Source organism: Pleuronectes platessa, chromosome 13, assembly GCF_947347685.1.
Source record: "Pleuronectes platessa chromosome 13, fPlePla1.1, whole genome shotgun sequence".
Lineage (NCBI taxonomy): Eukaryota > Metazoa > Chordata > Actinopteri > Pleuronectiformes > Pleuronectidae > Pleuronectes > Pleuronectes platessa.
In genome coordinates, this window is record NC_070638.1 from 648,428 (window position 1) to 671,584 (window position 23,157).

The window sequence follows — 23,157 nt, forward strand, 5'->3', positions numbered from 1 at the left end:
GAGGGTCTGGAGGAGTCGCTCTCACCACTTGAGGCTCTTGTGTATCAGTGATCAGGAGAAGATAGTGAGGAGCTGATCCAGGATCCTGTCGATACCACTGGAGGTTTTCAGCTTTAACAGAATATTGACAGGACAGAGAGACAGGACGGCCCGATGCTGAAAACACCTCAGCACTGCTGGCGGTGACATCATCTTCCAAGCTGTGACCTAGTGATGGAAACCACATGTTACATTCACACTAACGTTCCAATGAGACTTGTCCAGGGTTTGAATGTTGATCCTGATGAATTGATCCTGTGAAGGGCAGACTCAAAAGTTATCAGTGGTGAAGTGAGGACATCTTTATCATCTAGATCTGTGATGTGGAAATGTTTTAATCTTTAACAGGAACTAAAAGAATATCCAAACAAGATGTCTTCCTGTTTCAGGTTTTCTTTTCTAAATCATACGAACCTACAAGAGCTGAGAAGAACAGAAGTGAAGCCAGTTTCTCCATGTTGACAGAGAAGCTGTGAGGGTTCAGTCTGATGTTCTCAGCTGGAATCAAAGCGTTTGAACCAATCAGCTTCCACTGCAGCCACTGGGAGGAGAGCAGGGCTCCGCCCCTCACATCTGCTGGTTATACTGGGCTGCACATGTCTACTGTTCTTAACCACTTAGTGCTGCATGACTGCTTCACATGTCTCTAACTGAAAGGTTTCCTCAGTTTGGTGAACACACACTGTATAAACATGTATAACATATTTATAAAGTGTGTGTTCATGTCACAGGGCGTGGGTTCTTTAACTGTTAGAACTCTGCAGCTCATTGGTCAGCACAGTCACATGACAGTCACCGGTCCAATCACAGGCTCTGTTGTTACTGGCTCCCCAGCCGGAAGTCCTCGGTTCATGTTCGGTGGAAACATCGTTAACGTGTTTGAATAAACCGGAGAATCCGCTCGTTCCGGCTCCAGCTGCCGCTACAGCCCGGTCCCCGGTGCTCCACGGAGCGGGAGCTCACCGGACAGCTAGCCGCTAGCTCGGGCCCGGTCACAGGTGAGCTCTGTTAGCTTTAGCATTAGCGTTCCTCAGCGCCGGCGGCTCTCACAGCTGTTCTGACCCAAAATACAGCACCTGAGGCCCGCAGTGACCGGTGACCTCACCCGCTGCTGGCAGCACGTCCCGGGTCCTGCTGCTGACCGAGGACACACACAGCTCCATGTTAGCATCTGAGCATTAATCTGTGTGTAGCAGCAAATGCTCAGAGACCTTGAACATCTCAAAAGCCACAAAACCTTTTTTAAATGTGTATGTGTTGAGTTTCTGTGTGTGGAGACAGGATTTGTGTTGGGTGGTGGCGAGCGGACAGGAACCAGAGCTGTGGCGCCGCCTGGTGGACGTTTCATGTGTCTCATGTGTGTCTGTCTCCCTCAGCTGGTTCCTGATTGGGGGAGTGAATGTCAAACATGAGTGTGGAGCCAGACGCGCTGGCTGTGGTCAACCAGCTGAGGGACCTGGCTGCCGACCCCATGAACCGCCGGGCCATCGTCCAGGACCAGGGCTGCCTGCCGGGACTCATCCTCTTCCTGGACCACCCAAACCCTCAGGTGGTCTACGCCGCCCTGCTGGTGAGCTGCGTTCACACTCACCCTCCCGCTGAAGATTCCAGGACGACGACTTTTATTTCAAAACCAACACGTGGTTGCAGCCCGGCCGGTTGTTAGGCTTGCTGATGATTGTGATTGGTCGGTGTTGCAGGCGATTCGTTACCTGGCAGAATGTCGAGCCAATCGGGAGAAGCTGCAGGGGGAGCTGGGCATGATGCTGAGCCTCCAGAGGGTCGTACAGAAGTGAGTCTCATCCATGTGATGTGGACACGACTCCGACTTTAAACCACTGCAGCCAAATCAAACACAATGCAATCCCACTTTAACAACGAGGAACGAGACACAATTCTCTTACAGTATTGTCGCACTTTAAGGCTCCGAGCATGGTGCATGCACAGATCCCTCTGAGTTTGGTCTTGTTGTGTCCTCCAGATCGACCACTCCCGGAGAGACTAAGCTGTTGGCGTCTGAGATCTACGAGCTCCTGCAGGCGACCTGCCACGCTGACTCCGAGCCGGACCAGGACGTCGTCAGCAGCCGCCGCAAAGCCCAGTTCTTCCTGGGCTCCAGCAACAAGAGAGCCAAGACGGTCATCCTCCTCATCGACGGGCTGGACGACTGGGTGAGCAGGGAGCCGGCGCCGAACCCCTGAATTATAAATGATGATGTCCGGAGGCTCAGGCTGAACGTTTGTTTTGGTCCTCGTCAGAGTCGGAGGAGTCTGTGTGAGGAGGTTCTGCTGAAGATCAGAGGAGTGATCAGCTTCACCTTTCAGATGGCCGTGAGGAGGTGCATCGTCCGGGTCCGGGCGGACCTGAAGGCCGAGGTGAGGCAGACGTGATGATGATAGAAACAAAGATCCTTTTTACCAGCTCGAACTAAATGTGTTTATCATCAAAATTCAAACTGATGATGAGGAAAATGTATTTTAATCATGTGATTATTAATTTGTTTGCATTTCAGCTGAAGTATGAGCTGCTCTATGAAGTGAAATTATAATTAGGTTTCATATTTAATAAGCTCAGCTGGAAATATGTAACTTCAATTACAGCCTGGTGAGCAGGTTATTGTCAATGAGTGAATTGGATGAAGTGATGAATCATGGGAATGTTTTTGGTTTCCAGTCTCTGGCGTCTGCGATCGCCTCCACTCAGGTGATGAGTGCTCAGCAGGTGGTCAAAGGAGAACATGGAGACGAGGTCAGTTTCAGCTTCAGTCACTTCACGGTGTCCAAAGGTCACAGGATCAAAACTCCCAAAGGAGAATGAGCCTGAGCATCAGGTGTCCTGCTCCTTTAAGAACAGTTTATCTTTCAACATCTACACAAGACAGCATTTTCCTTTAGTGTCGGTCAGAGAAAGGAGATCAGCTTCAATAACAGAATCTGTTAGAAATCACTTATTATGTAAAGTAAAGCCGACTCTTAACTTAATAACTCTCACAACTTAATACCTGAAGTGGTGTTAGCATGAGATAATCCTTTACACCAGGAGGGGGCAGCAGAGTCCTCGTGACCCTGAACCACAGGCAGCCAAAATGGAACCGTTTTCACACGAGTCGGTAAAACAGTGTGTGTACATGTTGTGTAGTTGGTGTTTGTGAAGCAGCAGCAGCAGGTTGTTGGGTCCGACTCGATCAAACAGGAACATGTGGGAACATCCAGGCGAGGGGCGGAGCCTGTAGAGCAGCAGGAGGCCGGACATGACGTATAAACACACATTGTCCTGCTGTTTGCTCACATGGACTCACTCTAACATGTTACACACATTTTACTAGGAGGCTGCAGGAGAAGATCCAGAAAGTGTCCAGAGACACTGACTCCGATATTAGTTCTCACAGACAGAACCTGCAGAACACGTCAGGAACATGTCAGGAACACGTGAGCAACACGTGAGGAACATGTGTAGACTTTAGTCCATGTCTGAAAACAGCTGTAAACAAGCTCTAAATTCACTTTCGGTTTGAAGCCACTTACTGCGTCTGAGTCACAAGGTCACATTGTCTTTGTTTTATGGTCAAACTCCCAAACAGACTCAAGTAAACATTAATATGATGGATATTGAAGTGAAGGTGTATAGTGACCCGCAGGTTTTATCATTAGTGGGTTTCCATGCAACCAACCAATGTCTTTAAAATGTTAAATCACTAATTGTATTCGATTTAAAAGAAAGAGGACCCACAGCGTTACCCGGTGGGACTTCACATGACCACATTTTAAGTGAATATTAGTCATTATGAAACTAATCTGCAGCCACTTCACTGACTCCATCAGAACCATTGAGCCTGTCCTCTTCCCTGTCGCTGTCTCCAGGTGCTGATTTCGTTTGTGGAGAACGGTTCGGCGGAGATGGAGCCGAACCTGGACGTGCCCGACTACCTGCCAGAGGACGAGAGTCCCTCTCAGGAACCCGACAAGGCGGTGACCCGGGTGGGATCCAACCAGGACGGGGCCAGCTGGCTCGGGGCAGCCACCAACTTCCTCTCCCGCTCCTTCTACTGGTGACCTCCCATTAAACCTCCTGCCTCCTCTCGGAACCAAGACCTACCAGCTGCCAAATCCCAGCGCTGTCAGGGTGAAACTAAAACTGAGAACTAAAAACAGACGCGATCCGTCAAGATGAAAAGTTACCGGTGTCGCAGTCGAGAGGAAACCATCTCCATCAACCCCATCGTGGTTTGAAGTTCCTGCTGGAGAGCTGTGAAGTCCCTAAACTGGTCTTACCAACTAGCTGCAGGCATCGTGAAAGGAGCCGAGCCGACCCTAACCAGTTAGACTATGGAGTCATGAGCAGGGCGTCGCTGGCCTCTTACCTTTTGTTATTTATTTGAGCAGAAACTTTCCTTCCTGCCGTTTGAGGTCAGCTGATTCCTCACTTCCTGTCATCCACAGACGTCCTGCTCCGTTTTCTCTCATCTGTCCATCAGTCTGGAGAAGAGTCCAGAAGTCACATGATCAGCAAACAGGAAGTCAAACTTAAGAAATCTTGCGCCTGTAACAGAAACTCCTCTGGCCCCGGATGTTACTGCGTTGAAGTGTGGACAGAGTGTTAGCGGTGACAGGTGACCTCGATCGGGGGGGTCAAGAGACCAGACTTGTGATCTCGTCATCAGCGACAGGACGTTGCTTTTCTTTCTTTCTGAATTTCTCTGCTGATTTTGGAATGCCTTTAAACTCAACTTTTATTTTCTCACTTCCTGTGAACCAGGCCATGAACTCTGAAGTGTTTTTCGGAGACGTGTTACTGACGTTTTATTTCAGGGTATCCGCGGTGTCTTGAAAAGTATTACAAATGTATATATAATATAATATCAGGCCGCAGCCGAAACATGACACGAGAGGTGGTTATTGAATCGGGACATGGCACCCGTCTATGTTCCTATGTTCTATGTTCCTTCACACTTCAAAACTTCTCTCTTGACAACACCCCCTCCGTTAGAACCCCCCTTCAAAATAAGAGTCCCATCCAACACCCTGCTTATAACAGGAACTAGACAGTCTGTCTGTCTCAGCGCGAGACCGCAGCGCGAGTAGCACTTGTTGTTGAATCTTCCATGTAGAGGACGGCTAGCTGCAAATAGTGCGCTATTAATTATGTATATGGCTGCAAAGGAATAGGCATGGGGAAGTGTGAATTCGCCGAGTCGTGGTTGGAACACGACCAGTTCAAGCCCTGGTTGAAGCCCGTCGCTGGGAATGACGAGAGGCTTAGGGTTCTGCTCGGTCTGTAGAAAGAGGATGACCATGGGGGGATCAATCGAGCATTGGGCAGCACCTTCCTCGAAGTTTACACTTGTACATTTGTGAGTTCTATTATTATATCATAACACTTGGAGGATGAAGCAGATGGTAATTTCCTTCAGGTGAGATACCAGACTAGTTTCCCTGTGTGTGTCAGTTAAACACTCTGCTGCACTGAAGACATGCCACATGGTGGCTCTCTTTGAGAAAGTTGTAACATCATATCGTGACAATGTTGATCTGATTTGTGTTATTTATGCTGCAAAATAGTTTTATTATTTAAAGTATTATAAAAGTGCCTGTTGCCGAGTTGACTGAACCATTTACTGCTCAGTGTGTCTGTGCAGTGTTTCTCACACCACCAGTAGATTCTGACCTATTCATTTCAATCTAGCCTCTTAATCTGTCTCTGAAAGTGGACCGTGTGTGTGTGTGTGTGTGTGTGTGTGTGTGTGTGTGTGTGTGTGTGTGTGTGTGTGTGTGTGTGTGTGTGTGTGTGTGTGTGTGTGTGTGTGTGTGTGTGTGTGTGTGTGTGTGTGTGTGTGTGTGTGTGTGTGATAAATTGTGCCTTTTGTCTTAGTAACTCAATTTATTCTCGTGACCTTTATTCCCTCCTGGTCTATCTGAATTCTGTTGTGCTGATACAGTGCTACATAGAAGTTCTGGCAAACTTCATTTAAATTTGCAATCTCAAACCTGGGTAATCGGATTACACCCAGTCTGATCACATGACAGTTCAGGTGTAGATCCACCTCAGTGAGGCAGATTGTGTTTGGACTCATTGAACCTCATGTCAGAAGCGTTCATACAAACAGGTGTGTGGTTTAATGGTGTGTTTAATGACTCGAGTTCGGACGCCCGACGGTTCGGTCACAGTGTCTAGGTCGTGTATCTTTTTATTTATTTTTATTTATTTAAACTACATACGTGTGATCAGGGAAAACATCTCATTCAGACAGAAAACAGATCGCTGTCCGATTTCTGTCGGCTCAGCGTCTGTATGTGAGATCATTTAAACTCATTTCTGGAGAGTGGGTCAGGGTGTGTGGAGACAGGCTGTCGTCCATCTTTATGAAAGTCTACGATTTACTCAAATACGCACAGGTGGCCTTCAGCGTGTTTATCATCTCTATTTTCTGAAGCTGAAACTGACGAGTCGTACAAACAGATGTAAGAGGAACTTAAACGAAGAATACGAGAATGCTCGTTTGACTCAGAATCAGAAAGTACAGGCAGCTAAGATTGAATGTGTGAATCTAGAACAATCCAAGCTTTATAAGTGTGATTCTCAGTCATCCAGGTCAAGGTATGTTCAGGACATGTCAATATCATGAAGTTTAATAATCCAGTTGAACAACAAGATCACAAACTGAGATGAAGCTTCAGCATTAAACACAAACTTTAATCTTGTGTGAATAATTTCCTTCAAACTTTACAGACTCTGTTAAACTGACAGTGAATCACATGGTGAAAATAAAAAGTTACTGAATTTGATTTCCAGCAGTTTCCTGTGAAATTGATCAATACTCAGACTTTCAGACCTTCAGTTTAGTCTGAACCTAAGTATCCAGTGTGAAAGGTCAACATCAGAGATTAAATCGAAACAATGGAACAAAAGAACTGGAGCTTGGTTCAGACGACCTCTAATGACCTTCCTGATAACGTCCTGCAGCTATCTGGGGGGTTTTATTTTGAAAATCCAGGGTTTTGGGTGGGGTTCCTGGTAACTTCCTGTAATAATGTGGGGGTTACATTTAGAAAATCCAGCCTCAAAGCATAAAACATGTCACTTCCTGTCGCTGTAAGGATGAGTCAATATGAGGATGTGATCAGGGTGGGACTGTGATCATGTGACAGCAGGGTTTGGACTGGTGACCAGTAAGTCGATGACGCAACCCACTGGAACAAACACATTGTTGCTCAATATGTTAAATGAGTTCAGAAGTCCCCCCCCCACCCGTGTGTGTGAGGGACTGCCCAGCCAGGTGAGTCAGGGAAGAGACAGATCCAGGCCCCGGCACAAACAGCTCTAGTTCAAAAACCATAACTCCGATCTGGGAAATAACAACTCAGCGAGAATCCAAAGACTTTGCCGAGCAAACAGATCTTCATCAGTTAGAGTTAAGAAATGGGACCAGGGGAGCGAGTTAGAATAGTTTGACTGATTTGCTCCTTCCAGATATGTCTTCTCATAATTAACATGGTGAACTAAAATATAAAAAAAGGATTTAGGTCTGATGGATTTCATAGTGACATGTCTGCGAAGCTAACAAGTTTTTCCTACGTTTTGATATTATAATGTTTGACAACCATCGCTCTTTTGGCCGAGAGAGCTTTACTTCCATTCACACTTTTTGAGCAAATCATTTGACGAAAGTCTGAGAAAAGTCTGAGCACACGATTCAACGTAGTTCTGCATGTTCTTTTATGGCTCTAGTGTAGAAGTAGTGGGACAAACTTTATACTGAGGCGGAGTATAGAATAATAAACTCAAGCAATATTATTTATTATTAAACTCAGATAAAACCGGTTCTGATACTTGGCCCTAAACACCTCAGAGACACATTATCTAATGATGGAGCTGTGCTTGAGGACATTGCTCTTATCTTTGATCCTGATTTGTCCTTTGATCTCATTTATAACACATTTCTAGGACCACCTTCTTCCTCTTACGTAACATCTCAAACATCAGCTCTCAAAAAGACTCAGAAGAACGAGTCCAGGTCTTTGTTCCATCCAGACGTGATTATTGTAATTAAGTATTATCCGGCTCCAGCAGGAAGTCGTTAAAGACTCTGCAGTTTGTCCTCAATGCTGCAGCACGTGTCCTGAAGACAACCAGGGACAGACACCACATGTCTCCTGTGTTAGCTTCACTACACTGACTTCCTGTTACATTTAGAATTTAAAATCCTCCTCCTCACCTACATTAATAATATGGCAGCATCAAACCTTAAAGAGCTCATCGTACCTTATCACCACTAGAGCCTTGAGCTCCCAGAATCCAGGCTGTTGTCCTTAACGTCTCTAGAGGAGGAGGAGGAGGAGGATGAGGAGGAGCTTCAGCATCAAGCTCCTCTCCTGTGGAATCATCTCAGCCTCAGTTCTGGAGGCAGACTCCCTCTGTACGTTGGAGATTCAAACCTTCCTTTAGGATAAAGTTATAGTTGGAGCTGGTCCAGGTTTGTCTTAGATCTCAGTTCTGCTGCTGCAGGTCTAGAAGGTCGGGGTCACGTGACACATGGAGCTTCTCTTTCCTCTTCTCCATCTCAATCGCATTAATGTCTCATCAACACATGTTACTGACGTGACTTCTTCACCAGAAGTCTCCAGGATCAGAGCTGCAGCCACATCGTGGATCCTGATGTGGATCACAGACTGTGATCATGGACCATAGATCATGGTGGTGGATCATGATCTATGGTCCATGATCACAACAAGACTTCTTGATACACAACATGTCTCCTCACATCTTCTACCATCACTGAGAGGAGCTCCTCAGTTCATCTGCTCCTTCATCTCCATCAGACTTTATGTATCAACACTTTAAACATGAAGTTAAGTTAAGTGAATCCTGTTGTTGTGTTGTTGTGTTGATGTGTTCAGTTCCTTCAGCTTCTGTGTGTCCTGGGAGAGGATCCTCACTTGGGACTCTGTCAGATTTCTACAGTTTTTGAATTTGATTGAATTTGACACTCATCTTTTTACACACCAAAACGTGGGAACGGTATAAGAGTTTCCTTCTGTGTTTCTTCGCTGATGCATCATGGTCGACGTCATGAACGCACCAACAACTGAGGCGCCCTCTGGCCACGCCCCCTCTCACCATGCTGTCGGGTTCAACCTGGGCCTCATGTCTGATGGAGACGATAAAAACCTGCAGAGAAATTTGACCCGAGAGTGAATGACCTTTGACCCATTCAGCAAAAAGCTGGTTGTTCGGGGTGTTAGTGGTTTTTGACCAGTGGAAAAGAGGCTTTATCAGATTATATAAAACTGGAGGACGCTGAAAGGGGGAGGCGGACCCAGGCACAAATGAACACAGCGATGGCTTGAGCAGCAGCAGCATTCTGAAGTGATCCCAGTGTGGGATCGACTGAAGACAGAAATGTGGACAAGTCTTTTCATGTCCTGCTGAGACAGGAACATGAAGCAGCTGCTGAGTGTCTGTAAAGTTTCTCTTATTAAAACAACCGGTGGGATGCGTCACCCCGACTGGCAGCAGAACTTTCATTTATCTGAAATGATGCAGCAAACCTGAGATAATGATGAATCGACACTTTAATAGAGTCACGTGTTCCTAAATGTGTCATTGTTGTAATTTGCACTTGTGACGTGTTTTATCTGAAACTTTACTTGATTCTTAACGATCAAACCAACCTCACTGTAAACTTTCACTTTAGTGACGAGTTCTGTGTTTGTATAAAGGAACCATACTAAACTGGTTTAAATCATATTTTTCATACCAATTCCAATTCATGCAAATTAATGATGAGTCATCTGTGCGCATCAAAGTTAACCATGGTGTTCCACAGGGCTCTGTGCTCGGCCCAATTATATTCTCATTATATATTCTTCCACTAGGAAACATTATCAGGACACACTCGGTAAATGTCCACTGCTATGCGGATGACACCCAGTTATACTTATCAATAAAACCTGAACAAAGTAATCAATTAACTAAACTTCATCATGTCTCAAGAACATAAAAACCTGGATGACCCGCAAGTTTCTCTTATTAAACTCAGACAAAACAGAGGTTATAACACTTGGCCCCAAACACCTTAGAGATACATTATCTCATGATGAAGCTGCTCTAGACGACATCGTCCTTGTTTCCAATGAAACATCAGGAACTTGGGAGTGATCCTCGATCCTCATTTGTCCTTTAATTCACAACTAAATCAAATTTCTAGGACGTCCTTTTTCCACTTGTGTAATACATCTTTATGTTCTCATTGTGAGGGAATGTAATCCAGTCAAGTTAGAAATGAACTGCTGTGACGTCACAGCAGAACTATTTCTCCTGCTCTCTCCTTCGTCCTGACGTCACCAGTGACTCCTTGTTTCTCTCTCAATGATACATCATGAAATTATATTACTATTACATATATATATGCATATATATAAACATATATATATACGTATATAATATAACCTCCTGTTGATGATCCAGACTCAACAGTTAAGATAAGTTTAAAACTGGTTTAGTGAAAGAATGAAGGTGTGACGTCATGAATCATTCATGACGTCTTAGTCACTTGGTCAGGGAGTTTATTTTGAAGGTCGGCACCGGAAGCCTTTCGGGTGACTTGTTGCTGGAGGAGAGTTGTGTTGTTGTTGTGGAGTCTTTCCTCCTCCTCCTGCTCCCGCTCCTCCTCCTCCTCCTCATCCTCCTCCTCCTGCTCCCGCTCCTCCTCCTCCTCCTCATCCTCCTCCTCCTGCTCCCGCTCCTCCTCCTCCTCCTCCTCTCCCGGAGCTCCTCACTCGGTCCCCGGACTCAGACTGAATCATGTCCGCTGTGCTGCTGCTGCTGCTCGGCCTCGTCTCTCTGCTGCTGCTCGTCCTCCGCAGATCCTCCAGGACCAGGTGAGTGTTTGAGCCGCTGCTGCTGCGGCTTCCTCCGGACTAATGAGGACCAGAGAGTTCACTACTCTGGTCCTCTGTTACTCTGTTACTCTGTTATCCTATTACTCTGTTACTCTGTTATCCTATTACTCTGTTACTCTGTTATCTAACTACTCTGTTATATTATTACTCTGTTATTCTGTTATTTTATTACTGGGATTTTCTTTGGTTTGTTGTTGGAACTTCTGATAGAGTTGCTGCAGATATTCTCTGTTCTAGAGCAGTCATTCCCAAAGTGTGGTCCGCGGCCCCCTGGTGGGCCGTGAAGCCACCGCAGGTGGGTCGTGAGAGGTCATCAGAAAATAAATAGATAAAAAAGTTTTAGGTTTGTAAGTAAGCGTTTAATACCAACTTTAGGATTGATTCAAAATAAGTTATCATCACAGGTAATGAAATAAAGACACGAGATATAAATTCTACATTGTTCTTATTTGATTTGACCTATAAAGCAGGTGTCGTTGTATTTGCTGACCGTCACATTAACACCTGAACGCATCATTAGCGGGGGGGAGTCACAGATGAGGGAGACCTTTGAGATGAGCTGGGTCGAGCAGGATGATGAAGAGCAAAGCTGCTAGTGACGAAGAGGAATCACAAAGTAAAACTGAATCATTCAAAACTAAGAAGCGGCCTCGCAGAAAGGAGTCAAGTGAGGACCTGTCGCAGGCCCAGAGGACAACTTTTGCTATAAAATTATAATATGTGTGATTCTAGTCCTTTGTGTGGATCATGTAGTTGTGGTTAAAGGTGTGGGTGGGCCGCTCTAGAGGGAACATGGTTCACTAGACAGGGAGCTGTGTAACTGGGTCCGTTCAGAACCTTGTGTGTGAGGAGGAGAACCTGGAAGTCAATAAATAAATGAGGAAGAAGAGTAATACAGTTGTTAAGTAGTAAAGTGTTACAGTAATAGATTAGTAGTTATATTAATACTACTTAATTATAAAAGTTATAATAGCAGAGTCATTATGTGATGAAGTAATTGAGTACTAGAGTAGTAGAGTAACCTAGTTACAAAGTAATGGTGTAATAGAGTAATACACAAGTTACAGATGGGAGGAAACATTTCAGTTATGGTTGGTTAAAACTGGACAGAAGCAGCTTCTGTTCACAGATGAATAAAACATGGAGGATAAGAGATCCACGCATGTATAAACCATGTTAATAAAAATATTAATCATGAAGAAGAATAACTATGAATCAAACGTTTCTCTCTTGCAGAAGAGACGGAGAACCTCCCTTGATTAAAGGCTGGATCCCTGTTGTTGGAAAAGCTCTCGAGTTTGGACAAAATTCCTTCAAATTTCTTCTGGAACATCAGAAGAAACATGGAGACATCTTTACAGTGCAGATAGCCGGTCGGTATTTAAATTCCTTCCTTCACCTCAGCCACAGCTGATACCAAAACTTGACCCAGTCTGACTCCACCCACAGACAAATGATCCAACCAGCAAACTCCATAGTGAGCACAGGGGCTGAGGGGTTGGGGGGGTTCAGTCACAAGGTAAGATTCGTCAGCTTGATTCTTTAATGCTGCTCGTGGCTGTAACCAGAGAAACCTCAGCTTCGGACTCAGGAAACAGATCGCTGTGTGGTCGGAGTCAGACTCGGTTGGTTTTGTCCCGGGTTCCGTCGGGTTGGACCTGAGCTCCTCCATGACAGACTGGTGGGTCATGTTTTGTGTTGACTCAGATGTCCTCTCCCCTGCAGGTAAGTACATGACCTTCATCCTGAACCCGCTACTGTTTCCAAACATCGTCAAAGATGGCCGACACCTGGACTTCCATGAGTTCTCCTACAAGGTGGGTTCGCATGCTTTTGGTTACCCGCTCATGAAGCCCAAGGAGTTCCCCGGCCTGCAGGAGCAGGTCAGCCGCTCCTTCCTCCTCCTCCAGGGCGAAAGTCTCTCTCCCCTGACAGAGAGCATGCTGGGTAACCTCCAGCTGGTGTTACGTCAGGACTTCCTGGGGCAGAGGCCGGGTGAGGAATGCGACTGGAAGAGCCACAGCATATACAAGTTCTGTAACTCCGTCATGTTCGAAGCCACGCTCCTCACCATGTATGGCCGGCCGCCGGCCGCCAGCCGCCACAGCGGGATGGACGTGATAATGGAGAACTTTGTAAAGTACGACACTAAGTTTCCCCTCCTCGTGGCTCAAATCCCTCTGTGGCTGCTGGGACAGACCAAGGCCATCCGCGAGGAGCTCACCAGAGTCTTCCTGCCGCAGAAGATGACGCGTTGGTCCAACGCTTCACAGTTCATCAGGAAGCGATTGGAGATCTTCGATCAGTTCGACATGCTGAGGGATCTGGACAAAGCAGGTACACATGGTCCTTTACTGAGGCCGGTGATCAGGAGCAGGACGCTGTTCTGCTGCTGAACGAGTGCAATCACATGTAGATCATTTAACACTTCTCTGTGATGAGAAGAACCAGTTTGAAACTTCATGTTTAAAGTGTTTATACATAATGTCTGATGGAGATGAAGGAGCAGATGAACTGAGGAGGTCCTAATGGTAGAAGATGTGAGGAGACAATAATCTGCAAAACTCTGGGAAACAAGTTGTCAAGTTGCTGAGGTTGACACTTATAAACCATCATTTTATAATCAGCTGTAAATATAAACTTTTAATGTGAACTTGTCAAATGTTAAACTTTTATCACTGTTCATCTCACACAAGCTCCCAAAAGCAACAAGGTATTCAGTACACACGTTTTTAATTATTTATCTGTCTGTCTCACCTCATCCTGTTTCTTTATTTAAATGTTATATATATATATATGTATATATAATTATATATATATATATATATGAGTAGTCAGTGTGTTGCTTAAATGTTGTTTACAACCACCATGTGTTCAACTGTCTGTGAAGGAGAGATGGGGGGGGGGGGTAGGGATAGGTTGACCAGGAGTCAGTGTCAGCTGTCAATCATCACGTCTCAGCCTGGTTTTATATCATCAAATAACTGATCGAAACCAAACTGATCAGAAACACTTGAACAAACATCAGAGAGAGAAGAACGACCTGAAATGACAGAAACATCTTTACAAACATTTATTTAACGACTACTTTTAAGTTTTTAGTTTGGTCCATGTCCCATCTGCTAACACGGAGGAGGAGGAGTTTATGCCCTGTACTGCAGCCAGCCACCAGGGGGTGATTTAGACACTGGCTTCAAGTTAGGGAGCTGTCATGTCATCAATCGTTATTAACTGTCTCTGATTGGATGAGTCTATGGCTGAGTTACGACCTCCTGTATCTTTCAGCCCACAACTTTGGCATACTGTGGGCGTCGGCGGCGAACACTGTCCCCGCCACGTTCTGGGCCCTGTACCACCTGGTGACTCACCCAGAGGTGGCGGAGGTCGTCCGTCAGGAGCTGCTGGACGTCCTGTCGCAGAGCGGCGTGGAGTTCAGCAGCGACAGAGACGTGACGCTCACCAGAGAGCAGCTGGACAAACTCGTCTATCTGGGTACGACGTTTTGCATTTTTTTTAAACCACTGTCACGTTGGCAGGAAGTCAAACTTCAGCGGCGGTCGGATTTAGCTGGTTCGCCATTGAACTCTCAGTTAATAGTAACCTGGGATCTGACCTTCCTCCACAGACAGCGCCGTCAAGGAGAGTCTGCGTCTGTCCTCTGCCTCCATGAACGTCCGCGTGGCGATGGATGACTTCAGTCTGCGGCTGGATGGCGAGCGCTCGGTGGCCGTTAGAAAAGGAGATGTTGTGACCTTGTTCCCTCAGATTACACACATGGACCCTGAGATCTACGAGGAGCCTGAGGTACCGATCGATCACTTAGCAATAAACAAATCGATTCAAATCAGAAGAGCTTTATATATCATAAACATATTTAATCAGCTTTTATCAAACCATTATCTTTGTTTTTACAAACTCTTCATATCGGCCTGTCGACCTGATGACTTTAATTCACTCTGGTAGATATACTGTAAATCGTGTTTATCAATGAGTTCCTCATTTACAGTGTTTTTCCTCTTCGACCTGTTTGCACTTGAGCTGTTGTACGAAGCTGCGTCTTGTTGCTCTTCCTGTCAGACGTACCGGTTTGATCGCTTCGTGCAGGACGGCAAAGAGAAGAAGAACTTCTACAAGGACGGGAGGAAGCTGAAGTATTACCTCATGCCGTTTGGCTCTGGCTCCAGCAAGTGTCCCGGACGATACTTTGCTGTCTACGAGATCAAACAGTTCCTGTGTCTCGTGCTGCTCCACTTGGACCTCCAGCTGGAGGAAGGTCAGGGCGGAGCTGCTCTGGACCCCGGCAGGGCCGGACTGGGAATCCTGTGGCCCAGCGCTGACGTCCGCTTCCGCTACCGACTCCGAGCGGTTCCACCTGGACCGACGGCTCAGTGACGCCGCTGTGTGTCGTTGTATATTACACAGGTTTGATACCTGGTGGAGACCCGAGTCCTGAACTCACTCGACTCCATTCAATTATACCGATTGTTAGATAAGATCAAACATATACAAGTTACAAGAGTCGACTGGACTCAGCTGGAACTCGTTACAGTAAATAAATTCTGAATCGTGTCAAACTGAACCTTGAAGTCATGAACGTTTCCTCCTCAAGGTTTTGACTGAACCTGGTGTTGATCCTTTTGTCCACGATGAGTAAACTTCTGGTTTTCATCACAATCACAGTCCTGACATTCTTAAATTGATCAATGACTTCCTGTTGATGAATCAATGATTTCCTGTTGATGAATCAATGACTTCCTGTTGATGAATCAATGAATCTCTGACTTCCTGTTGATGAATGAATGACTTCCTGTTGAAGAATCAATGACTTCCTGTTGATGAATGAATGAATCACTGACTTCCTGTTAATGAATCGATGACTTCCTGTTGATGAATCAATGAATCACTGACTTCCTGCTAATGAATCAATGGCTTCCTGTTGATGAATCTATGAATCTCTGACTTCCTGTTGATTAATAAATGACTTCCTGTTGATTAATCAATGTATCTCTGACTTCCTGTTGGTGAATCAATGACTTCCTGTTGATGAATGAATGAATCACTGACTTCCTGTTGACGAATCAATGAATCACTGACTTCCTGTTGATGAATAAATGACTTCCTGTTGATGAATCAATGACTTCCTGTTGAGGAATCAATGAATCACTGACTTCCTGTTGATGAATCAATGACTTCCTGTTGATGAATCAATGACTTCCTGTTGATGAATCAATGACTTCTTGTTGAAATAATGACCGAAAATAAATATGAAGCTTTTTTTTAAACTAGTATTGATATTAAATCTAAAACTGAAATGAAAATGTCATGTGCCTTTGTTTATATCATGTTGAGGGTAATTCCCTCTTAATCAAGCTAGCATTCTGCTAATGCTAATGCTACCAGCGTGTCAGTCAGGGAGGGCCTGTGAAACCTGCATGAAGTGAATGATGAAGAGGAGCAGGAGGATCCATCCGGCTGATGTAGCAGCTGCTAACTGCTCATGGTGACGCCTCGGTTCAACGATATCTTTCTGTTTATGGGATCTCACCCCAGGGGTCTCACTTCAGGGCTCGTCCACAGAGACATGAAGACAGGATGTGTCCCACCCTGATAAGACATCAGGAGGGTAATAAATAACTTTACACACCCAAGGGGAGGGGCTGTGGGTTATAAGACCACAGATCTCATCCCTGGTCTTTCTCATTTGGACATGTCTATGATTTGTACATGTCATCAGGGGACGTGGACTCTGGATCCATCTGCAGCTGCTGGAATAAACAAGTGTTGGACTTTGTGCTTGATTCACAGAAATCGCCATCATCACAAATAGAGAGTCGTTTTCTGATCTGAGTCTGAAGCTTCCTGTTTGTTCCAGGTTTCATCTGATCTCTAAGTTTTGGTTTCACATTATAATTTAGGGACTAAAGAATTTAGTCTGACATACGTACGTCCTGAAGCTCATTCATCAAACTAAATGTTGTTTTAAGTATATAAATGTGGTCATGGGTGGAAAGTAATATATTTATTATCATAATTATTCACACAGCACATGTTTATCACATCCAGAGAATAAATATTCATATTAAAGTAAAATGAGGTCAGGCGTCAAATCTACATGACTGTCTGTGACCAGCAGGGGGCGGAGAAAAGGCATGAAAACATAAAGAATTCACAACATGTTAAATATGAAAATATCATCAGAACAAAGGTGGACCCCAGAAGATGACCACAGTTCCTCTAATGTCCACGAGATGGTGCTCCAGGAAACCGGACTGCTCTGACTCCTCCACAGAGACTGATGGTTCCACAGCAGCTGTACGGAGATGATTCTGTTTCAGTTCTGATCTGCGACATGAAGAACAAAGTGCAGCTCCAGCAGGTTTCTCTCAGCACCATCACATGTGGCTTCATCCACTCACCATCATGGATTCACTCCCTGTGATTCACACCTTCATGTGCACAGACGACCTCTGGTTCTTCCAGTGAACGTGTGAACCACTCGGCAGTGGTCAGGCTGTCTGGGCTCAGACCCCCGAGCAGACTTCCAGAGTCAGCCTCGGTCAGGATCCTTCTGTGTAGACGGCTGAGGTTTCTCACGACGTTACAGCTCAACACAGACGTCTTTGTTCACCAGTCCTGGAAAATGTGACTCAACTCCAGCAGCTGAGCTTTCTCCTGGTGTAACGTCTCTCTCAGGGCCAGGTTGTGTCAGTTAGTAGAAGTTAGAGGGAAACCTTGCAGGCATTTACACATTCAGCTTTTTATTTCAGAGCAAAGTAAGACACAAGAGTTTCAGGCTGATGAAGTCCTCATCTTCACGTCTTTAAACAAGACGTTTGTTCAGTGCTTAACGCCTGGTAGGTCATCCTGCCCACACTTCTACATTCTCCTGATGTCACATGACGAGATCAGGAAGTGTTGTGTGGACCGACCGCTAGCCGCTCATTATGCTAACACAAAGATCGCAGAGTCCGAAAAGCCCCGTTCCTACGTCGGGTCAACTGAGAGCAGAGGCTGAAAAGAGGAGCTGCAGCAATGGAAAGTCTGAGGAAAGGGAGGTTTCCATTAAAGAAAGGAAAGAGGTCACTGTTTTAACATGAATAGAATTATCAACATGAATATAGAATATTTGTCATTTAAATAAAAGATGCACTTCTGTCTGTCCATGGATGTGTGGATTTCTTCTTCTCTGTTTGAAGGACAAACCTTTTTAAACTCTGTCGACAGAAGTGAATTTGGACAAAAACAAACTGAGCTGTTTCTGACACGGTGAAGCTGAAGGGGTGAAAGTTGTGTCCTTGGTGTTTGTGAATGAAGATTCAGACAGGAAGTGACTCAGTGTGATGGAGATGAGAAGGTTTGTTCCGTGCTCCTCAGATGTGTGAGCGTTGAACCAGGTCTAAGTTGTGTACATGAGGTCTGCTCCTGTTGTGTTGCTGCAGGTCTCAGGTCTTGATGTCCGACACCAGCTTGGATCCAAACGTCCTGTCTGGTCCTGCTCTGGGCTTTGAGGATTCAGAGACAGCTGGACGATGTTGAATGTCCCTCCCCTGCTCTACCCTGCTGACGGATGTCATCTGTTGGTGTCTCACACTCCGAGCAGGATCCCAGAGAACAGAGAGTCCTGCAGGACGCTGAGGGACGAACTGCTGGCGTTGTCCACAAACACAGAGACGTACTCTCCGGCCTGCAACAGAAGAACAAGGTCCCACACGGACATCGACTGTTCATCACGTCAAACTAAAGAAAAGGTGTTTTAATCAACCTGTTTAGAACCTGCTGTGAAGTTCAGGTTGTGTCTCTTTAATCTGAACGGTTGTGTGGTTGTCGAACCTAAAACACCTCAAACTGTTTCTGTTCGTCCAAATATAACACAACAGTTTTCAGAGTCTCTGATTGGCTGAAAAACTCCACCAGTTTGAATCATAGCATCAGTGATATGGGAGGAGCCTGTGAGTGGAGGTGTTCTCGTACCTGAAGATAAAGAGTTCCTGTCAGAAGGATGCTGAAGGTTCCTCCAGCAGCAGCCACGCCCATCACCGACTCTATAGAGCTAACACACACAGTCACTGATCGTCTGTATATACAGTCACTGATCCACTTTATATACAGTCACTGATCCTCTTTATATACAGTCACTGATCATCTATATATACAGTCACTGATCATCTTTATATACAGTCACTGATCCACTTTATATACAGTCACTGATCCTCTTTATATACAGTCACTGATCATCTTTATATACAGTCACTGATCCACTTTATATACAGTCACTGATCCTCTTTATATACAGTCACTGATCATCTATATATACAGTCACTGATCATCTTTATATACAGTCACTGATCCACTTTATATACAGTCACTGATCCTCTTTATATACAGTCACTGATCATCTTTATATACAGTCACTGATCCTCTTTATATACAGTCACTGATCCTCTTTATATACAGTCACTGATCATCTTTATATACAGTCACTGATCCTCTTTATATACAGTCACTGATCCTCTTTATATACAGTCACTGATCATCTATATATACAGTCACTGATCCTCTTTATATACAGTCACTGATCATCTTTATATACAGTCACTGATCCTCTTTATATACAGTCACTGATCCTCTTTATATACAGTCACTGATCCTCTTTATATACAGTCACTGATCCTCTTTATATATAGTGTACTCACATGTTACTTTGACACAACGACTCGATGCAGATCGATGCTCTCACACTGTCTCTGAGGCGAAGCTGAACTCTGTCACCCGACTCTGAAACACACACACACACACACACACACACACACACACACACACACACACACACACACACACACACACTTTAGATGCAGTTTTCTAATATTAATAATTGTACATGTATATAGTGTATATAGTGGCCCCACCTATCAGGAGGCTGCAGGTGAGCTGGTAGAATCCAGAGACGTGGACCAAGTATCTGCCGCTGCTGCTGTTGAAGCTGTGACCTCTCTGGAGGCTCCGCCCAGAGTCTGAGGGCTGCAGGGGTCAAAGGTCACATGAAGTTTGTGTGTTAAAGCCGCACATGAAGAGTCAGTGAGGCTGTGGCCCCTGGAGACGTCCTCTGATGAAGCCCCGCTCCCAAACACACACACACACATATACATCACAGGACAACGCCCCCTGGTGACTGGCTACAGCAATAACCCACCTCCTCCATGTTAGCAGATTGGACATGGATCAGAGTGTGTGTGTGTGTGTGTGTGTGTGTGTGTGTGTTGGTCACCTCGCTGAATGGCTGCAGCTCCAGCAGACTGCGGCGTTGAATGGTGATTGGCTGCAGGAGATGACTGACGAAAGAGGCGGAGACACGGGGACGATCACACAGGACGCTGGCTCCTCCCACTATGTCTGAGGGCGGTGATAGGACAGGTCACATTTCAGATGTCTGTAGTCATCGTTAATCTCAACTAATGCTCTATGAATTCTGGGTAATTTAGACCATGACATACACAGATACCAAACAAATCAAATACACAATCCGAAGGAAGCTGTTAACTTAGCTTAGCACAAAGACTGGAGACAGGAGGAAACTGTTATCCTAGCTAAGCATAAAGGCCTCAGTTTCACCTCTCTGTTTCAGCTCCTGTTGTTGGGGTAAGAGGGGGGCGGTGGGGCCCAGAGGCCCAAGGGGTCCAGGAGGTCCTGGAGGTCCTGGAGGTCCAGGAGGTCCAGGAGGTCCTGGAGGTCCAGGTAGGCCGTGCTGTGGAGAAGCATCAACATGTTGTGAGTCAAAGTTCAACACTCACAAAGAACTCGTGTGGATTCCTCCGCTGCTGAAAATAGTCCCAACAGATCTTTGTATGATTCCTTTAATTCTAATGACAGCGATCAGCTGTCTGAGAAAAACATGGGGGACATGAAGGGGGGGCGTGTCTCTGACCTTGGACGTTCTCCTCGACCCTTTGATTCTCCGGTTCTCCCCCTTGTTGGAGTTTCTTCTGAAGATCAGCCAGGAGCTGAAAGGAGACAGTCTGGACGCGTCCGAGGACGCCGGCTCCTGGAAGACACCAGACGAGACGGACATGTTTGACACCTGGTAACCGGAGCAACTGTGCTGATGGTCCGGCTAAGTACAGAAACTATGGCGGAGGATTTAAAGTGGTGACATCATCACGTCTGGTGTCCATCATTGTTTTTACTAAGATCAATATTTAATCATCACTAATGTTTTCTTACCAGGATGTCCACGGCCTCGTCCTCATCCAGGATCTCCAGACTCTCTTCGCTGTCGACGTCATCGACACTCGCTGCCTCCACCGCCATCATCATCATCGTCATCATCATCATCATCATCATCAGTCCCAGCAGCACAGGGGGCAGCAGCAGCCCTCCTGTCCCACCCGCAGAGCTCCTTCCCTGGGATAACTTGGCCAGCATGCTGGGTGGATGTGGTGGAGTTGGAACTAGAGGACAAAGGTGTTCACGTCTGTGTCTTTATGGACCTAAGACATTCCCATGATGCACCTCTGCATATCTGCTCCTCCTTTATCAGCTCAGCTTGAATTGTTTGTCTCCTCGTCTCCTTCTCTTTGGTCCTCTTCTGTCTATTTCTCGGTCTCCTCTTGTGTCTCCTTCTCTGTCTCTGTCTCCTCTTCTGTCTCCTTTTCTGTCTTCTTCTCCTCCTCTGACTCCTTCTCTGTCTCCTCTTCTGTCTCCTTCTCTTCCTCTGTCTCCTCTTCTGTCTCTTTCTCTGTCTTCGTCTCCTCCTCTGACTCCTCCTCTGTCTCTTCTTCTGTCGACTTCTCTGTCTCTGTCTCTGTCTCCTCTTCCGTCTCCTCCTCTGTCTCCTCTTCTGTCTCCTCCTCTGTGTCCTCTTCTGTCAACTTCTCTGTCTCTGTCTCCTCCGCTGTGTCCTCTTCTGTCTCCTCCTCTGTCTCTGTCTCTTCTTCTGTCTCCTCCTCTGTCTCTTCTTCTGTCGACTTCTTTGTCTCTGTCTCTGTCTCCTCTTCTGTCTCCTCCGCTGTGTCCTCTTCTGTCGACTTCTCTGTCTCTTTCTCCTCTTCTGTCTCTTTTCTGTGTCCTTTCTCCTTTTCCTTCTTAGCTCTGTTAGTTTCCGTCGTCAGTGAGTCAGTTTGAGGAAACTTTGTTGTCTCCTCCTTTCCTCCTCCCCTCCTCCTCCTCTTTTCCAGATCTTCGTCTCTTGTCTTTCAGTGCAGACTCGTTTCTCCTCAGTCGTTTATGCGGCAGATGAGTGATGAGACCGTTTTTCTCCTCAGCTCCTCGTCACTTTGGACGTCTCCTCTCTGCTGAGACTGTATTTTATCTTCCTCCCTGACTCCTCCTCCTCTCCCCCTCCCTCTCTTTCTTTTTTTCTTCCCTCTATCTGTCTGTGGATCTGAAACTGTCTCTCTGTCTGTCTGCACTCGTTCCTTAATGTCTCTCCAGCGTCCGTCTGTCTCTGTTTTATCTCTTCTCACATCATTTGTCTTTCTTTGCCTCCAGACTTTGTTTTCATCCCTCTCTCCATCCTCCTATTTTCTCCTCGAGCTACAAACATGTATATTTGATCACGTATATGTTCAGTTTATCACATATTTACTGAAAATAACAACATTTGTATTTGTGTACGTAGCGTCATGAGCACGTGTTTTATCCAACTGACAGAAAAATGACATTTTCTGCAAAACAAATGAAATATCACGCACACTCACACAGACACACACACACACAGACACACACACACACACACACACACACTCACACACACACATTCACTCCTCCCTGCCAGATAAGGGGGGTGTTGTCTTCAGTCTGACAGGATGATGAAAGTTAGTTTAGTTGTTGGCGTCTGTGTGATGAAACATCAGCGAGCATTTCCTCGTTTCCTCTGAATCTGACTGAAGCTGATAGACACACACACACACACACACACACACACACACACACACACACACCCTCACACAGACACACACACACAGACTATCTTTATAGGACTTTTTTACTAACCAGGACCATTTCATGACCTTGGCCAACCAAGCTGACCTCTGACCTCTAACATTTACCAGGAGCTCAGACATGATGTTTCGTCCCATCAGGATTGAGATCGACTGTTCCTGACCCGTCAGTGTAAATACTAGAAAACACATTGGTGGTGGTTACAGGTTTATAGTGTTGTTCCTGAAACATCCTCCCATGAAAGCACAATTAAATTCACTGGACCCAGGATTCAAATTTAACA

The 23,157-nt window shown here is 45.7% G+C and overlaps 3 protein-coding genes across 7 annotated transcripts; 2 read left to right on the forward strand and 1 right to left on the reverse strand.

Moving 5' to 3' along the window:
- Positions 1 to 294: 294 nt before the first annotated feature.
- Positions 295 to 6,821, forward strand: LOC128454923 (armadillo repeat-containing protein 1). The gene is made up of 7 exons (XM_053438520.1): positions 295 to 1,037; positions 1,416 to 1,609; positions 1,740 to 1,831; positions 2,021 to 2,210; positions 2,298 to 2,414; positions 2,713 to 2,787; positions 3,900 to 6,821. Exons 2-7 carry the CDS (start codon positions 1,439 to 1,441, stop codon positions 4,089 to 4,091), a joined length of 837 nt encoding a protein of 278 aa, XP_053294495.1. The 5' UTR covers positions 295 to 1,037; positions 1,416 to 1,438; the 3' UTR covers positions 4,092 to 6,821.
- Positions 6,822 to 10,608: 3,787 nt separating this feature from the next.
- On the forward strand, positions 10,609 to 16,219 carry LOC128455100 (cytochrome P450 7B1). 3 transcript variants are annotated; one of them, XM_053438737.1, is made up of 7 exons: positions 10,609 to 10,679; positions 10,719 to 10,916; positions 12,174 to 12,310; positions 12,663 to 13,274; positions 14,223 to 14,429; positions 14,563 to 14,741; positions 15,015 to 16,219. In XM_053438737.1, the coding sequence occupies exons 2-7, from the start codon at positions 10,840 to 10,842 to the stop codon at positions 15,327 to 15,329; spliced, it is 1,527 nt and encodes a 508-aa protein (XP_053294712.1). In that variant the 5' UTR covers positions 10,609 to 10,679; positions 10,719 to 10,839; the 3' UTR covers positions 15,330 to 16,219. The 3 variants fall into 3 exon arrangements, with proteins under 3 accessions (XP_053294712.1, XP_053294714.1, XP_053294713.1); XM_053438739.1 differs by lacking the exons at positions 10,609 to 10,679; positions 10,719 to 10,916 and adding an exon at positions 12,387 to 12,562 and having other exon boundaries at positions 12,171 to 12,310; XM_053438738.1 differs by lacking the exons at positions 10,609 to 10,679; positions 10,719 to 10,916 and having other exon boundaries at positions 12,177 to 12,562.
- Positions 16,220 to 16,941: 722 nt separating this feature from the next.
- si:ch1073-184j22.1 (erythroferrone) lies at positions 16,942 to 22,243 on the reverse strand. 3 transcript variants are annotated; one of them, XM_053437796.1, is made up of 8 exons: positions 21,156 to 22,243; positions 20,860 to 20,976; positions 20,547 to 20,679; positions 20,203 to 20,321; positions 19,844 to 19,955; positions 19,631 to 19,712; positions 18,909 to 18,979; positions 16,942 to 18,621 (listed from the first exon to the last, which is right to left on the reverse strand). In XM_053437796.1, the coding sequence occupies exons 1-8, from the start codon at positions 21,354 to 21,356 to the stop codon at positions 18,380 to 18,382; spliced, it is 1,077 nt and encodes a 358-aa protein (XP_053293771.1). In that variant the 5' UTR covers positions 21,357 to 22,243; the 3' UTR covers positions 16,942 to 18,379. The 3 variants fall into 3 exon arrangements, with proteins under 3 accessions (XP_053293771.1, XP_053293770.1, XP_053293772.1); XM_053437795.1 differs by having other exon boundaries at positions 20,203 to 20,327; XM_053437797.1 differs by having other exon boundaries at positions 18,380 to 18,621; positions 18,909 to 18,987; positions 20,203 to 20,327.
- Between the last annotated feature and the right edge of the window lie 914 nt (positions 22,244 to 23,157).

Excerpts from the sequence above, each read along its gene's own strand:
- LOC128455100 (XM_053438737.1), top strand. The coding sequence starts at position 10,840 with ATGTCCGCTGTGCTGCTGCTGCTGCTCGGCCTCGTCTCTCTGCTGCTG. Across the intron at positions 14,430-14,562 it reads GGACAAACTCGTCTATCTGG|ACAGCGCCGTCAAGGAGAGT; the intron begins GTACGACGTTTT and ends CTTCCTCCACAG. Across the intron at positions 14,742-15,014 it reads AGATCTACGAGGAGCCTGAG|ACGTACCGGTTTGATCGCTT; the intron begins GTACCGATCGAT and ends TCTTCCTGTCAG.
- LOC128454923 (XM_053438520.1), top strand. The coding sequence starts at position 1,439 with ATGTCAAACATGAGTGTGGAGCCAGACGCGCTGGCTGTGGTCAACCAG. Across the intron at positions 2,415-2,712 it reads GGGCGGACCTGAAGGCCGAG|TCTCTGGCGTCTGCGATCGC; the intron begins GTGAGGCAGACG and ends TTTGGTTTCCAG. Across the intron at positions 2,788-3,899 it reads AAGGAGAACATGGAGACGAG|GTGCTGATTTCGTTTGTGGA; the intron begins GTCAGTTTCAGC and ends CGCTGTCTCCAG.
- si:ch1073-184j22.1 (XM_053437795.1), bottom strand. The coding sequence starts at position 21,356 with ATGCTGGCCAAGTTATCCCAGGGAAGGAGCTCTGCGGGTGGGACAGGA. Across the intron at positions 19,713-19,843 it reads CACCTGCAGCCTCCTGATAG|AGTCGGGTGACAGAGTTCAG; the intron begins GTGGGGCCACTA and ends TGTGTGTTTCAG. Across the intron at positions 18,980-19,630 it reads TCGTTGTGTCAAAGTAACAT|AGTCGGTGATGGGCGTGGCT; the intron begins GTGAGTACACTA and ends TTAGCTCTATAG.